This window comes from Gadus chalcogrammus, chromosome 12 (genome assembly GCF_026213295.1).
Source record: "Gadus chalcogrammus isolate NIFS_2021 chromosome 12, NIFS_Gcha_1.0, whole genome shotgun sequence".
In the NCBI taxonomy this organism is placed as follows: Eukaryota; Metazoa; Chordata; class Actinopteri; order Gadiformes; family Gadidae; genus Gadus; species Gadus chalcogrammus.
In genome coordinates, this window is record NC_079423.1 from 373985 (window position 1) to 391701 (window position 17717).

The 17717-nt window shown below is 49.2% G+C and overlaps 2 protein-coding genes across 9 annotated transcripts in view; one reads left to right on the forward strand and one right to left on the reverse strand.

Annotated features, from left to right (window-relative positions):
- ptbp1b (polypyrimidine tract binding protein 1b) overlaps positions 1–5032 on the reverse strand; it is a 19493-nt gene extending 14461 nt beyond the window's left edge. For 2 of the 5 annotated variants that reach the window (XM_056604030.1, XM_056604028.1), the window contains exons 1-2: positions 4977–5031; positions 1338–1371 (exon numbers count right to left, since the gene is read on the reverse strand). In XM_056604030.1, coding sequence (XP_056460005.1) covers positions 1338–1371; positions 4977–4984 — 42 coding nt within the window. In that variant the 5' untranslated portion in view covers positions 4985–5031. Of the gene's footprint in view, positions 1–1337; positions 1372–4770 lie in introns of all 5 variants that reach the window. The other 3 variants (XM_056604032.1, XM_056604031.1, XM_056604029.1) reach the window with 3 other exon arrangements.
- Positions 5033–7912: 2880 nt separating this feature from the next.
- On the forward strand, positions 7913–15936 carry elavl1b (ELAV like RNA binding protein 1b). Of its 4 annotated transcripts, none has more exons than XM_056604070.1 (8): positions 7913–7991; positions 8550–8616; positions 9982–10041; positions 10375–10558; positions 11959–12062; positions 12445–12598; positions 14252–14477; positions 15126–15936. In XM_056604070.1, exons 2-8 carry the CDS (start codon positions 8581–8583, stop codon positions 15454–15456), a joined length of 1095 nt encoding a protein of 364 aa, XP_056460045.1. In that variant the 5' UTR covers positions 7913–7991; positions 8550–8580; the 3' UTR covers positions 15457–15936. The 4 variants fall into 4 exon arrangements, with proteins under 4 accessions (XP_056460045.1, XP_056460042.1, XP_056460043.1 ...); XM_056604067.1 differs by having other exon boundaries at positions 12445–12613; positions 15126–15932; XM_056604068.1 differs by lacking the exon at positions 7913–7991 and adding an exon at positions 8016–8094 and having other exon boundaries at positions 12445–12613; positions 15126–15933.
- Positions 15937–17717: the final 1781 nt, after the last annotated feature.

The following is a 17717-nucleotide window of genomic DNA, read 5'->3' on the forward strand; positions in this document are numbered from 1 at the left end:
GAGCATTTAAAATCGAAATTAAAATGAGCAACGTGGTACAAATACAAAGAAAATAAACATCTTTATGGGCGCAGCCATTTTGGATGTGGAGTCGCCTCACTGAACTCGGTCTACTCTCAGGATTCCGAGGGGGTCCGACCAAAAGGGGGCGTGCCTCCGTGAAATGCCACAAGAAAGCTGGGAGATTTCCCCACTTGCAACTCGGAACGCTGGTGCCCGAGGCATCTGGAACACACCATAGGACAACAGCAGTGAAGGCCCTGAAGCCTGGAATGCCTTGATGAGCATTCCTCAAAGCCAGCCCATAATTAGCCGTTCCTTAGCAACAGTTACAAGCAGGGGAGATGTGCAGGGAGAGCATTGTGTAGCACTGTGCATTAGCATTAGCATTAGAATGTGACAAACTAGATTCCAAACTGTCCGTTCAATCAACCAGACCAGAGACACTGCTAACCAGAACATAACTACTGACTAACCCACCTCAGACTAACCACAACATAACTAGAACTATCAACTAACCCACCTTAGACTAACAAGAACATAACCAGAACCACTAACTAACCCACCTGAGACTAACCAGAACATAACCAGAACTACTAACTAACCAACCTTAGACGAACAAGAAGATATCCAGAACTACTCACTAACCCACCTGAGACTAACCAGAACATAACGTGAACCACTTACTAACCCTCCTCAGACTAACATAATAGGTAGCACACAAAATACATTTTATTAGTGGTGTAGTATAGTATAGTAGAAGTCTACCGTTGTACAAAATGTAATATGGTGGATAGTATCGATATAGTATAGTTATAGTTTAGTAAAGTATAGTAATAGTATAGTTATAGTATAGTATAGTTATAGTTTAATTATAGTATAGTATAGTTATAGTATTGTGTAGTAATAGTAAAGTTACAGTAAAGTAAAGCTATAGTATAGTTAGTGTAGTTATAGTATATTTATAGTACAGTGTAGTAATAGTATAGTATTGTTACATTAGTATAGTCATAGTAATAGTAACAGTATAGTAGTATTGTTACAGTATACTTTAGTTATAGTGTAGTTACAGTAAAGTATAGTTATAGTATAGTTACAATTTAGTCATAGTTATTGTATAGCATAGTTATAGTAGTTACAATATAGTAATAGGTATAGTATAGTTACAATATAGTAATAGTTATAGTTTAGTATAGTTATAGTAGTTACAATATAGTAATAGGTATAGTATAGTTATAGTTTAGTTACAGTATAGTTACAGTATAGTTACAGTATAGTAATAGACTAGTTATAATATAGGTACAGTATAGTTATAGTATAGTTAAGTGTGAGCCTACCTTGGTACCAGCTGTGATATCGAGGGGAAGGCTGCTGCAGACAGAGAACAGAGTTAGTAGGTGAACAGTGAAGACCTTCGAACCCCAACCTTCTAACCCTAACCTTCTAACACAAACCTTCTAACCCTACCTTCTTACCCTAACCCTCACACACTCACAGTGAAGACCTTCTAACCCTACCTTCTAACCCTAACCCTAACACACTCACAGTGAGGACCTTCTAACCCTACCTTCTAACCCTAACCCTAACACACTCACAGTGAGGACCTTCTAACCCTAACCCTCACACACTCACAGTGAGGACCTTCTAACCCTAACCCTCACACACTCAAAGTGAGGACCTTCTAACCCTAACCCTCACACACTCACAGTGAGGACCTTCTAACCCTAACCCTCACACACTCACAGTGAGGACCTTCTAACCCTAACCCTCACACACTCACAGTGAGGACCTTCTAACCCTAACCCTCACACACTCACAGTGAGGACCTTCTAACCCTAACCCTCACACACTCACAGTGAGGACCTTCTAACCCTAACCCTAACCCTCACAGTGAGGACCTTCTAACCCTAACCCTCACAGTGAGGACCACAGGCTGTATAGGGACCATGTCATTCAACAGGTGGGAGGAGTCACAGCCTTCATGTGAGTCAATCCTCACCCTGAAGCTGAGCGACCACGTTCTACCAGACAGAAGCAGACCGGTCAATAACCAACCCATTAACCACCCAACAGACACACTGGTCACTAACAACAGACCGACCCGTCACTAACAACAGACCCACCCGTCACTAACAACAGACCCACCCGTCACTAACAACAGACCCACCTTCAATAACCAACAGACCCACCCGTCACTAACCAACAGACCCACCCTTCACTAACCAACAGACCCACCGTCACTAACCAACAGACCCACCGTCACTAACCAACAGACCCACCCGTCACTAACTAACCAACAGACCCACCCGTCACTAACCAACAGACCCACCCGTCACTAACTAACCAACAGACCCACCCGTCACTAACCAACAGACCCACCCGTCACTAACTAACAGACCCACCCGTCACTAACTAACCAACAAACCCACCCGTCACTAACCAACAGACCCACCCGTCACTAACTAACAGACCCACCCGTCACTAACCAACAGACCCACCCGTCACTAACTAACAGACCCACCCGTCACTAACCAACAGACCCATGCGTCACTAACTAACAGACCCACCCGTCACTAACTAACCAACAAACCCACCCGTCACTAACCAACAGACCCACCCGTCACTAACTAACCAACAGACCCACCCGTCACTAACCAACAGACCCACCCGTCACTAACTAACCGACCCACCGTCACTAACCAACAGACCCACCCGTCACTAACCAACAGACCCACCCGTCACTAACTAACAGACCCACCCGTCACTAACAAACAGACCCACCCGTCACTAACCAACAGACCCACCCGTCACTAACTAACAGACCCACCCGTCACTAACCAACAGACCCACCCGTCACTAACCAACAGACCCACCTCTCACTAACCAACAGACCCACCCGTCACTAACCGACAGACCCACCCGTCACTAACTAACAGACCCACCCGTCACTAACCAACAGACCCACCCATCACTAACCAACAGACCCACCCGTCACTAACCAACAGACCCACCCGTCACTAACCAACAGACCCACCCGTCACTAACTAACAGACCCACCCGTCACTAACTAACCAACAGACCCACCCGTCACTAACTAACAGACCCACCCGTCACTAACCAACAGACCCACCCGTCACTAACTAACAAACCCACCGTCACTAACCAACAGACCCACCCGTCACTAACTAACAGACCCACCCGTCACTAACCAACAGACCCACCCGTCACTAACTAACAGACCCACCCGTCACTAACTAACAGACCCACCCGTCACTAATCAACAGACCCACCCGTCACTAACCAACGGACCCACCCGTCACTAACTAACAGACCCACCCGTCACTAACCAACAGACCCACCGTCACTAACTAACCAACAGACCCACCCGTCACTAACTAACAGACCCACCGTCACTAACTAACCAACAGACCCACCCGTCACTAACCAACAGACCCACCCGTCACTAACTAACAGACCCACCCGTCACTAACCAACAGACCCACCCGTCACTAACTAACAGACCCACCCGTCAATAACTAATAGACCCACCAGTCACTAACCAACAGACCCACCCGTCACTAACCAACAGACCCACCCGTCACTAACTAACAGACCCACCCGTCACTAACCAACAGACCCACCGTCACTAACTAACAGACCCACCCGTCACTAACTAACAGACCCACCGTCACTAACTAACCAACAGACCCACCGTCACTAACTAACAGACCCACCCGTCACTAACTAACAGACCCACCGTCACTAACTAACAGACCCACCCGTCACTAACTAACAGACCCACCCGTCACTAAGCAACCAGCTGACGCAATCAACCAGTAACAACTTTGAATCTCCCCCACAAGTTACCTGCAGCATGGGTCACTAACCAACTAACCAACCCTAAGCCACCTAGCAGGGCCCTGGGGGGCCAGCGAGGCCCCGAGGCGTCTCCTAACCCTAACCCTAACTCTAACCCCGAGGCGTCTCCTAACCCTAACCCTAACCCTAACCCTAACTCTAACCCCGAGGCGTCTCCTAACCCTAACCCTAACCCTAACTCTAACCCAGAGGCGTCTCCTAACCCTAACCCTAACTCTAACTCTAGCCCCGAGGCGTCTCCTAACCCTAACCCTAACCCTAACTCTAACCCCGAGGCGTCCCACCGCAGGACTCAGAGCTCAGGTGAAGAGTTGGAATGCAGGTCGTCATCAGAACCTCAATATGAGGAGCTGGGATCAACCCAGTCGGCACACACACACACGCACGCACGCGCACACACACACACACACACATACACACACACATACACACACACACATACACACACACATACACACACACACACACACACGCATGCACGCACGCACACACACACGCATGCCCCCCCCCCCACACACACACACACACATGCAGGGCGTCCTAATAACCTCGATTTGAGGGAGCTGGGATTAAACCAGTAAACCTGCACTGGAATCCAGTCAGCAGGGGTGTGGTTAAGACATGCACTACCCCCAACACTACATCCACAACACGCACACACAACCACACACACACACACACACACACACACACACACACACACACACACAGACACACACACACAGACACACACACACACACACACACACACACACACACACACACACACACACACACACACACACACACACACACACACACACACACACATCCACCCGGACCTAAAGAACATGCACCCGGCTGGGTCAAGCACTAGTCGACAGGTTTAGATGATCAGAGAAGGAGACTCACATCCAGAGAGAAGAGTCCTGCAGCAGGAAGAGGAAGAGAAGAGACCGGATCCACTCCCACCACTCCTATTACCACTGTTATTACCACTGTTATTACCACTCTAATCACTATTATAACTATCCTGTTGGTCCAGATGAACGCCCCTGCGGATACATTAGAGACACATTAAAGATACAGATGTTATAGCTCTGTGTCGCTGAACTCACCCGTCCATTGCACAACACGGAACTGGGGAGCAACAGGTCCGACCAGATACTCTTATCCAGGCCCGGCCGTCCTCTCGCGAGAGCTCCGTCAAGATGCTCTGATCGAGGCCCCGCCGTGCTCTCGCGAGAGCTCTGTTATCAAATCCGAGCCGTCCTCTCGCGAGAACTCCATTTATCAAGTCCAAGCCATCCTCTCGCGACAGCTCAGCGCCGCTAAGCCAAACCAGTGTCTCTTATCATGAGCGCACAAAATGGATGCGAGCTGGCGGATACTTCCCATTGGAGGAGAAGAAGACACGTGGGTTCAGGTGGGCGGTCCATCGGTCCTATATGCATACATATATATATATATATATATATATATATATATATATATATATATATATATATATATATATATATATATAATCTAACCCTAGATTATATTATATATATAATATATTTTATACCCTACAGTAGGCTATGGCGGAATGATTAGATACAAACGCATGCACACACACAGATACACACACACACACACACACACACACACACACACACACACACACACACACACACACACACACACACACACACACACACACACACACACACAGCCACACACACACACACACACACACACACACACACACACACACACACACACACACACAGCCACACACACACAGCCACACACACACACACACACACACACACACACACACACACACACACACACACACACACACACACACACACACACACACACACACGCACACAGACACACACACACACATGGAACAGACAGCTGTTGTTGACGGGTGGATATCGTGTAGCAACAAGATAAATAGTGAATGAAGCATCTGACGAGAGGAGGCTCAGGTGGCGTTGGGACTGCTGTCCCCAGAGACACCTTCAGGTGGACCCCCCCTAGAGACCCCCCCCAGAGACCCCCCTCAGGTGGACCCCCCTAGAGACCCCCCTAGAGACACCTTCAGGTGGACCCCCCTAGAGACCCCCCTAGAGACACCTTCAGGTGGACCCCCCTAGAGACCCCCCTAGAGACCCCCCCCAGAGACCCCCCTCAGAGACCCCACCCAGAGACACCTTCAGGTGGACCCCCCCTAGAGACCCCCCCCAGAGACCCCACCCAGAGACCCCACCCAGAGACACCTTCAGGCGGACCCCCTAGAGACCCCCCTAGAGACACCTTCAGGTGGACCCCCTAGAGACCCCCCCAGAGACACCTTCAGGTGGACCCCCTAGAGACCCCCCTAGAGACACCTTCAGGTGGACCCCCCTAGAGACCCCCCTAGAGACCCCCCCAGAGACACCTTCAGGTGGACCCCCCTAGAGACCCCCCTAGAGACCCCCCCAGAGACACCTTCAGGTGGACCCCCCTAGAGACCCCCCTAGAGACACCTTCAGGTGGACCCCCCCTAGAGACCCCACCCAGAGACACCTTCAGGTGGACCCCCCTAGAGACACCTTCAGGTGGACCCCCCTAGAGACCCCCCTAGAGACACCTTCAGGTGGACCCCCCTAGAGACCCCCCTAGAGACACCTTCAGGTGGACCCCCCTAGAGACCCCCCTAGAGACACCTTCAGGTGGACCCCCCTAGAGACCCCCCTAGAGACACCTTCAGGTGGACCCCCCCTAGAGACCCCCCTAGAGACACCTTCAGGTGGACCCCCCCTAGAGACCCCCCCCAGAGACCCCCCTCAGAGACCCCACCCAGAGACCCCACCCAGAGACACCTTCAGGTGGACCCCCCCTAGAGACCCCACCCAGAGACCCCACCTAACCACACATTCAGGTGGACTCCGCCCCAGAGACCCCACCCAGAGACACCTTCAGGTGGACTCCGCCCCAGAGACCCCACCCAGAGACCCCCCTCAGAGACCCCACCCAGAGACACCTTCAGGTGGACCCCCCCCAGAGACCCCACCCAGAGACACCTTCAGGTGGGACCCCACCCTAACCCCTCCGTCCAGCAGTTCTCCACCCAAGTGATGATGGAGAAACCAGTCAAGGTGGAGCAAAGTGTCCAAAGCCAAGCTTCTCCTTGCAGCAGAGTAGACCCCACTGTAGAGGATTCTCTACTTTATGGATATAATAATTAAAAATATAATAATTCATAGAAGATTCATACTCTATCAACTCAAGTGTCAGACCTCGGTCAAAATCCTTATTCATTTCCAGTTTAAGTTGTAATGTATACAGTGGATGGACTGGAGGGATAGAAACAGAAGTAGAGGCTTATGCAGTGCATATTTCTAGAAGAGTTTCGCCACAAGCAGAAGAATGACCAGGAGATAAGACTAAGACATGACCTGGTGACGCCACGACTGGCGTTGATGTGTGAGGGGCAACAGTGCCCCCTGTGGTTCAATGTTACCTACTGCTGGTGCCTACTGCTGGTGCCTACTGCTGGTGCCTACTGCTGGTGCCTACTGCTGGTGCCTACTGCTGGTGCCTACTGCTGGTGCCTGCCTACTGCTGGTGCCTACTGCTGGTGCCTACTGCTGGTGCCTACTGCTGGTGCCTGCCTACTGCTGGTGCCTACTGCTGGTGCCTACTGCTGGTGCCTACTGCTGGTGCCTACTGCTGGTGCCTACTGACAAATAATATAAATGAAAAATAAATCTAATCATGAAATATGAATACTCGTGCATTCCTTTCTGAATTACTCCAGTGAACCACAACAAATATGTGACATGTCTCCTAGACTCAACTAATTACTAGGCAACTTATTAAGATATTAGTGGTGATTATTGTGATTTCAATTATCAACAAGTCACTTTCCTTGAATGTGCGCTATTGAAATTCACAAATATACATTGTATACATTATATATCGTAATATATATTATTAAAAATTACATTACAATAATTTACAACAGAAAGCTTAAGCTGTCCGTCAGTTTGGAATCCACCAATCACAATGGAGAAACGGAAAGGAGGAGGGATCGGAAGAGGACGTCAGCGACCGGAAGCATCTCCCGCTGCTAGCGACGCTTCGTGTTTGAACGGCAGGTAAGGCTCCAATTCCCCGCGGTTTCTTACGATTTCATGTATGTTATATCGCCGAAGTTTTGTCCCAACGTCGCAGCACGTAGTTTAAAGACAGTGTTTGGAGGTTAGTCAAGGAGACGGAACCATTTATAGTCGAACAAAAGCTAGCAAGAACGGTGATGTAGCTTAGCCGCATGCGGTCCGCATGCGCAGTAAGCAGCTCGTTACTTTATTTCGTTATTTTAACGTATTTCGTTCTTGTAATTGTTAGGGCTGGTTTTGTACCTTGGAAACTACTCGAACAACGAGACATTCGTTGTTCAAGTACGTGAGTTATAACCTCGAAACCACTGCGCTGGGTGGCCATTGTGTGCTAGTGATGCTAGGCTAATAATGCTAGGCTAGTGACGCTGGTGTGTATTATACATTGCTGTGTGTGCGTTTGTTTTCATATGTTAGTGTGGGTATATATGTGTGGGTTTATACGTCTGTGTATATGCGTAAATATGTATATATATATTTTCACTGGTTGTATATATCATGTACTCTATTTTTATATTTCCGCTTTCCTTTCTCCAGATTAAAACGGAAAACATTGATCATCAGCACCATGGCTGTCAGACGGGGACACATCCGATACCTGAAGGTACGTCTCCGGGGGGGTTAGTAGTTTGGGGGGGTGGTGGTAGTTGTGGTGTGTAGCCCTGCAGTGGGAGTAGGGGTGAATATCTCTTGGCACCTCCGATTCCAATTCAAAGGTCTAAGATTCGATTCTATAACAATTATCGATGCATTACAACAAAATATTGAAGTATGTAAAAAAAAAAAAAAAAAAACATCTTCGGTTTTTCTATTCTTTCTAATCTTTGTCATTCAAGAAAAACTGCTCCTAGTCAATCATAAGAATAAGAACTTGTTCGACGTTGTTTCTGGCTGTGTGTTTGCGTGCATGCTAATCGTAGGCTGCATGCAATCACGTTAAAGACAAATCAGATTGGACAATACACGTGGAAGATAAATGTAAAAAATGTTAAAATGTTATCCCTCTCCCCTAACGTGACATTCCAAATGTCCTGGAAAAAGGGTTAGGTTATTATCCTTAAATTCCCATTATTAACTATCTGCATTAAAGAATCTAGGATTTTCCCCACCCCTAGTTAGTAGTGGTGTATAGCTCTGTAGTGGGGTGTGTAGTGGGGTTAGTGGTGGTGTGTAGCTCTGTAGTGGGGTGAGTGGTGGTGTGTAGTGGGGTTAGTGGTGGTGTGTAGCTCTGTAGTGGGGTGAGTGGTGGTGTGTAGTGGGGTGAGTGGTGGTGTGTAGCTCTATAGTGGGGTGAGTGGTGGTGTGTAGTGGGGTTAGTGGTGGTGTGTAGCTCTGTAGTGGGGTGAGTGGTGGTGTGTAGCTCTGTAGTGGGGTGAGTGGTGGTGTGTAGCTCTGTGGTGGGGTTAGTGGTGGTGTGTAGCTCTGTGGTGGGGTTAGTGGTGGTGTGTAGCTCTGTGGTGGGGTTAGTGGTGGTGTGTAGTGGGGTTAGTGGTGTGTAGCTCTGGTGGGTTGAGTGGTGGTGTGTAGCTCTGTAGTGGGGTGAGTGGTGGTGTGTAGCTCTGTAGTGGGGTTGGTGGTGGTGTGTAGCTCTGTGGTGGGGTTAGTGGTGGTGTGTAGTGGGGTTAGTGGTGGTGTGTAGCTCTGTGGTGGGGTTAGTGGTGGTGTGTAGTGGGGTTAGTGGTGTGTAGCTCTGTGGTGGTGTGTAGTGGGGTTAGTGGTGGTGTGTAGCTCTGTAGTGGGGTTAGTGGTGGTGTGTAGCTCTGTGGTGGGGTTAGTGGTGGTGTGTAGCTCTGTGGTGGGGTTAGTGGTGGTGGTTACCTTAACCCGTCTGCTCATTATATACTAGGTTGGTCTTTACTCCACTAATTATTCAGTTGTGTGATTATCCAGAGGTTGTGTGTGATTGTCCAGAGGTTGTGTGTGATTGTCCAGAGGTTGTGTGTTTGTGACGGCCTGTGTTTGTCCTCAGGTCTGTGAGGTGCAGTCTTCACAGAACGACAGCCAACACAACAAAGCAGCCAACATGAAGGTACGCTGGACCCCTTAAGACCTCCCTCAATTCATCATGGGGCGCCCCTTAAGACCCCCTCACTTCATCAGGGTGGCCCCTTAAGACCCCCTCAATTCAACATGGGGGATTCCTTAAGACCCCCTCAATTCAACATGGGCTACCCCTTAAGACCCCCTCAATTAAACTTGGGCTACCCCTTAAGACCCCCTCAATTCATCCTGGGCTACCCCTTAAGACCCCCTCAATTCATCATGGGGTACCCCTTAAGACCAACTCAATTCAACATTGGGTACCCCTTAAGCCCTTTCCATGTCCCCATAAACCTGTCCAACTAACTGTGTGTGTGTTCAGGTGGCTCAGCAAGAGTCGTACGATAACGGCTACGAGGAGCTCATGTCGGATGAGGCGAAAGACGCTAAGACCAACCTGATCGTGAACTACCTGCCCCAGAACATGAGCCAGGAGGAGCTGCACTCGCTGTTCAGCTCCATCGGTGACGTGGAGTCGGCTAAGCTCATCAAGGACAAGGTGGCAGGTAAAGAGCGCTCACTACAGTGGAGCTAGGCTAGCTACAGTGGCGCTAGGCTAGCTACAGTGGCGCTAGGCTAGCTACAGGGGCGCTAGGCTAGCTACAGGGGCGCTAGGCTAGCTACAGGGGCGCTAGGCTAGCTACAGGGGCGCTAGGCTAGCTACAGGGGCGCTAGGCTAGCTACAGGGGCGCTAGGCTAGCTACAGGGGCGCTAGGCTAGCTACAGGGGCGCTAGGCTAGCTACAGTGGCGCTAGGCTAGCTACAGGGGCGCTAGGCTAGCTACAGGGGAGCTAGGCTAGCTACAGGGGGGCTAGGCTAGCTACAGGGGGGCTAGGCTAGCTACAGGGGGGCTAGGCTAGCTACAGTGGGGCTAGGCTAGCTACAGGGGAGCTAGGCTAGCTACAGGGGAGCTAGGCTAGCTACAGGGGAGCTTGGCTAGCTACAGGGGAGCTTGGCTAGCTACAGGGGAGCTTGGCTAGCTACAGGGGAGCTTGGCTAGCTACAGGGGAGCTCGGCTAGCTACAGGGGAGCTAGGCTAGTTAGGAATAGCTAATGATGAACCCAAGATCTACGTTAGCGAAGACTAGGTCTATGTTGGCATTGTACCCGTATGTTGGCTAGAGTGTTAGCTCTGTTGGCTAGAGGGTTAGCTCTGTTGGCTAGAGGCAGCTATATGGTTGGCGTATGGATATGAGCAGTTTGATTCGTTGCAGGATTACAGTTTGCACTTATAGTTCTGTCTTGGAAGAAAACCCCATTCCGTCTGAATCGTGATATTTCCTTATACCACCAAAGTACTATGACTGAGAGATATTACTACCATACAGCTGGTACTACCATACAGCTGGTACTACCATACAGCTGGTACTACTACCGTCTGCCTGACCTGTACTCTGCTGGGTTAAGGGATTGAACACCTCATGTTAGCGGTGCTTAGTCTGGTGTTGAGGTGCTAAACAGTGAATCCAATGTCTGTACTGTTACCTGTTGCCATGGCAATGTCTGGCTTGTAGCGCTGCTGCTACACAGATGCTAGTAGTACCGGCAGTATTCTTTAACGTTTTGTCTTGTCCGCACCGTTGTCAAAAGAGAAAGTGTTTTATTTTCCTTTGGAACAATTGGACCGAGTCGTTTTCTGTGTTTTTACTGTTCCAGATGTTCAGCTTTCCTTTTTATTTATTTATTTCGGTGTGTTTTTAAACCAACATACTGCCAGAAAATGTCATTTTGTTTTTTCTCCACTGTATTTTATTTAAGTTTTATTGTTAAGAGTCCGCAGCCAATCACAGGAGGAGGGGGTGTAGCGTAGAGCCCGCCTCCTGTGACCTGGCCAATGGTGTGTGCATGTAGTGTCACTGAGCGTCGCTCCAGCTGTTTGTTGTTTTGTTTTTTTGTTTTCCTCTAGGCCACAGTTTAGGCTACGGCTTTGTTAACTTTGTTAACCCTAGTGATGCAGAGAGGGCTATCAGTACCCTGAATGGCCTGAGGCTTCAGTCTAAAACTATCAAGGTAACGTCTTCTACTTTGTCTTCTGGTTAAGAGGTTGTGGATGTGCAGCCCGCTCACCAGCCCTCCGGCCGCCAGGGGGCAGCAACGCCGCCACCGCCACCGCGCACTTATTTTACTACGCGGATGTTTCTTTAAACCTTGTTTTACCACAACCGCCTGTTCACCTGTTTGATTTGATTTAATGGAAATATTGATTTGGGAAATTCCTTTGAATTATTATTGTTAATGTAGTTATACTGCACAAATATTTTTTTACCCAATCTTGTCAGCCTCTTTTTGACTGTATTTTTATTTATTTCCAGTGTTTTCTGCATAGTGTCCTTTGTTTTGTTGGCGGCTGAGTTCTCTGTGGAGGTGGACTAACGGCCGCTCTCCCCTCCAGGTGTCGTTTGCGCGGCCCAGCTCTGACAGCATTAAAGATGCTAACTTGTACATTAGCGGGCTGCCCAAGACGCTGAGCCAGCAGGAGCTGGAAGACATGTTCACACGCTACGGACGCATCATCAACTCCCGGGTCCTGGTGGACCAGGCCTCAGGTACACACCCTACCTGTATGTACAAGCCCCGCCACGCACCTGATACACGCACCTGATTCACCTGTACACGCACCTGATACACCTGTACACTCACCTGATACACCTGTACACTCACCTGATACACCTGTACACGCACCTGATACACCTGTACACGCACCTGATACACCTGTACACGCACCTGATACACCTGTACACAATCACCTGATACACCTGTACACAATCACCTGATACACCTGTTCACAATAACCTGATACACCTGGACACGCCCCTGATACACCTGATACACCTGGACACGCCCCTGATACACCTGGACACGCCCCTGATACACCTGGACACAATCACCTGATACACCTGGACACAATCACCTGATACACCTGTACACGCACCTGATTCACCTGTACACGCACCTGATACACCTGGACACGCACCTGATACACCTGGACACGCACCTGATACACCTGGACACGCACCTGATACACCTGGACACGCACCTGATACACCTGGACACGCCACTTGCAGATACCTGTATGGACATGCACGCGACTGAAATTATTGGGATAATATTGCAGTTTTTCAACTAATATAATGATAATGGAATAGTAATGCAAGTACACCCTTTCGAAGAGCAATAAACTTATTTTTTTAAGAACTCTGGAACTGGACGTCTGGAAGACATTTAAAAAATCCAGAATAAATTAACCAAACAACCAAAAACAATAAATTAAATGGACTCGGTCTATTTTAACAAAAAATGCTTGAGGGGTTACTCGTAGTAGGCTGTAATTATGAACCCGAACCCTAACCCTACTCTGCTAAATATATATAATGTATAGAACGCCGGTCATTATCTGGAAAATAATTATTGGAGGGGTCTTGCTTCGCCCTGAAGGGGCTTATTTTCGATAATGACCGTTGTGATGTAGTGTTCACCAGAGCACTGATAGTGATGTAGTGTTCACCAGAGCACTGATAGTGATGCAGTGTTCACCAGAGCACTGTGATAGTGATGTAGTGTTCACCAGAGCACTGATAGTGATGTAGTGTTCACCAGAGCACTGATAGTGATGTAGTGTTCACCAGAGCACTGTGATAGTGATGTAGTGTTCACCAGAGCACTGATAGTGATGTAGTGTTCACCAGAGCACTGATAGTGATGTAGTGTTCACCAGAGCACTGTGATAGTGATGTAGTGTTCACCAGAGCACTGTGATAGTGATGTAGTGTTCACCAGAGCACTGTGATAGTGATGTAGTGTTCACCAGAGCACTGTGATAGTGATGTAGTGTTCACCAGAGCACTGATAGTGATGTAGTGTTCACCAGAGCACTGATAGTGATGTAGTGTTCACCAGAGCACTGTGATAGTGATGTAGTGTTCACCAGAGCACTGATAGTGATGTAGTGTTCACCAGAGCACTGATAGTGATGTAGTGTTCACCAGAGCACTGTGATAGTGATGTAGTGTTCACCAGAGCACTGTGATAGTGATGTAGTGTTCACCAGAGCACTGATAGTGATGTAGTGTTCACCAGAGCACTGATAGTGATGTAGTGTTCACCAGAGCACTGATAGTGATGTAGTGTTCACCAGAGCACTGTGATAGTGATGTAGTGTTCCTCGTGGTTGATGAAGCCCCTCCCCCCCTGTGCTGTAGGCGTGTCTAGGGGCGTGGCCTTCATCCGGTTCGACAAACGCTCGGAGGCGGAGGACGCCATCAAAGACCTCAACGGCCATGTTCCCCAGGGCTCTTCGGAGCCAATCACAGTCAAGTTCGCGGCCAACCCCAACCAGATCAAGAAGTGCCAGCTGCTGTCGCAGCTCTACCAGAACCAGTCCCGGCGCTTCGGAGGGCCAGTGCACCACCAGGCCCAGCGCTTCAGGTGGGTCCCCCCCCCACTACACTGGGTCCATCCAAGCAGGCCATTAAAATACATTGAAAAACACTTAATTTGGGGGGAATTCAAGTCATTTAATTTGTGTAGGAACCCAGTACCGCTAACCCAGTACCGCTAACCCAGTACCGCTAACCCAGTACCGCTAACCCAGTACCGCTAACCCAGTACCGCTAACCCCGTACCGCTAACCCCGTACCGCTAACCCCGTACCGCTAACCCCGTACCGCTAACCCAGTACCCCGACCAGGGCCAGGCAGGACCCACTAAACTCCCACCCAGTACCACTAACCAGTACCCGTCCCCTACCCCGTCCACTAACCGGTCCCGTCCCCTACCCCGTCCCCTACCCCGTCCACTAACCGGTCCCCTACCCCGTCCACTAACCGGTCCACTAACCGGTCCCCTGCCCCGTCCCCTAACCCGTCCCCTACCCCGTCCACTAACCGGTCCCCTACCCCGTCCACTAACCGGTCCCCTACCCCGTCCCCTACCCCGTCCACTAACCGGTCCCCTGCCCCGTCCACTAACCGGTCCCCTGCCCCGTCCACTAACCGGTCCCCTGCCCCGTCCACTAACCGGTCCCCTGCCCCGTCCACTAACCGGTCCACTAACCGGTCCCTGTGCCCTCCTCAGGTTCTCCCCGATGGGCGTGGACCACATGGCGGGCGTGGGCGGGGTGGGGGGCGTGGCGGGGAACTGCCCCGGCGGCTGGTGCATCTTCATCTACAACCTGGGGCAGGACGCGGACGAGGGCATCCTGTGGCAGCTGTTCGGGCCGTTCGGCGCCGTCACCAACGTCAAGGTGATCCGCGACTTCAACACCAACAAGTGCAAGGGCTTCGGCTTCGTCACCATGCTGAACTACGAGGAGGCGGCCATGGCGGTCAGCAGCCTGGACGGGTACCGCATGGGGGACAAGACGCTGCAGGTGTCCTTCAAGACCAGCAAGGGCCACACCAAGTAGACCTGTCTCCCTGTCTCCTGTCCCCCTGTCACCTGTCCCCGGTCTCCTGTCCCCCTGTCACCTGTCCCCCGGTCTCCTGTCCCCCTGTCCCCGGTCTCTTGTCCACCTGTCCCCGCTCTCCTGTCCCCGGTCTCCTGTCCACCTGTCCTGTTGGGACGCGCTGTACAGACGCTTTGAGTTCTTAGTAGTTGTTCCTCCGTTTGCTTTTATCACCAACGCCGTTTTCTATTTGTTTGACGGACCGCGCTGAGAGTTGTGGTTCCGCGCTGAGAGAGTTGTGGTTCCGCGCTGAGAGAGTTGTGGTTCCGCGCTGAGAGAGTTGTGGTTCCGCGCTGAGAGAGTTGTGGTTCCGCACTGAGAGAGTTGTGGTTCCTCTTGTCTATATGGGGTCCCCCCCCCCCCACACACACACGCACACATCAATAAACCGTTTTGACTGAAGTCGTGTTTCCGTATCTTCTGACTCTGGATGTTCCCGACTTCTATACCGTAGCATAATACACAGTACTGCTATAGTACTAACATAATACACAGTACTGCTATAGTACTAGCATAATACACAGTACTGCTATAGTACTAACATAATACACAGTACTGCTATAGTACTAACATAATACACAGTACTGCTATAGTACTAACATAATACACAGTACTGCTATAGTACTAACATAATACACAGTACTGCTATAGTACTAACATAATACACAGTACTGCTATAGTACTAACATAATACACAGTACTGCTATAGTACTAACATAATACACAGTACTGCTATAGTACTAACATAATACACAGTACTGCTATAGTACTAGCATAATACACAGTACTGCTATAGTACTAGCATAATACACAGTACTGCTATAGTACTAGCATAATACACAGTACTGCTATAGTACTAGCATAATACACAGTACTGCTATAGTACTAGCATAATACACAGTACTGCTATAGTACTAGCATAATACACAGTACTGCTATAGTACTAGCATAATACACAGTACTGCTATAGTACTAGCATAATACACAGTACTGCTATAGTACTAGCATAATACACAGTACTGCTATAGTACTAACATAATACACAGTACTGCTATAGTACTAGTATAATACACAGTACTGCTATAGTACTAACATAATACACAGTACTGCTATAGAACTAGTATAATACACAGTACTGCTATAGTACTGGTATAATACACAGTACTGCTATAGTTCTGGTATAATACACAGTACTGCTATAGTTCTGGTATAATACACAGTACTGCTATAGTACTGGTATAATACACAGTACTGCTATAGAACTAGTATAATACACAGTACTGCTATAGTACTAGTATAATACACAGTACTGTTATAGTACTAGTATAATACACAGTACTGTTATAGTACTAGTATAATAACCTCCGGTCCGCTTACCTCCCGGACATGGGATATATCCAGAAAAGGCTCAATACAAAAAAATGCTATTAAACTAAACTTAAAATAGTTTCTTATAAAAATGGAAGCCAACGGTCCAACACGTGACCAAGATAATCAGACTACATGCCCATTTATTTTATAAAACCATGTGCTGGAACTCCATTTGAAACGGGGATAAACGTAACCGCACCCCTGAATGGAGGCCGCGGCTGGCGGCAGTCTCCGGCGCTCCCCCCCCCTCCCCCAGGGGGCGCCTCAGCGTCATCACCCAGCGCTGTGACGGAGCTGCTGCCCAGCCTGGCTGAGGGGTGAGCCCCCCCTGCTGGAGGTAACGTGTCAGGTGTCTCGAAATATCTTTTATTATAATTAATAAATAAATATAACCATATTCATGAGTAGACTCTTCAAGTAAAAACATTTGTTTTGGTTTTGTTTTTAAATAACATTAAATGAATCAATTGCTTGAATAAAGATTATAAATGGTAAATTTGGTAGATGTACAGTATCTTATAGTGAATGTTGTGTTTTGTAAGGGTCAAAGGGCCATGTGGCGTTAAACGGGAAATGCAAAACCTACGAACTATAACATTGAAAATATTCAATACGGAACAATTGACGAGCTGCTGGTTCAGATCCTGGGCGCGGGGGACCACCTGGGTGGACCACCTGGGTGGTCCCCCCGGGTGGACCACCTGGGTGGTCCCCCTGGGTGGACCACCTGGGCCTGAAGTGGGACAACGTGCTGGGAACGAGCAGAGCCAGCTGAAGATGATGGACCTGGGCTCCGCTCAGCCCTTCACGCCCGGGCAGCCCGTCCACATAGAGCACCTCCGGGGGCTGGC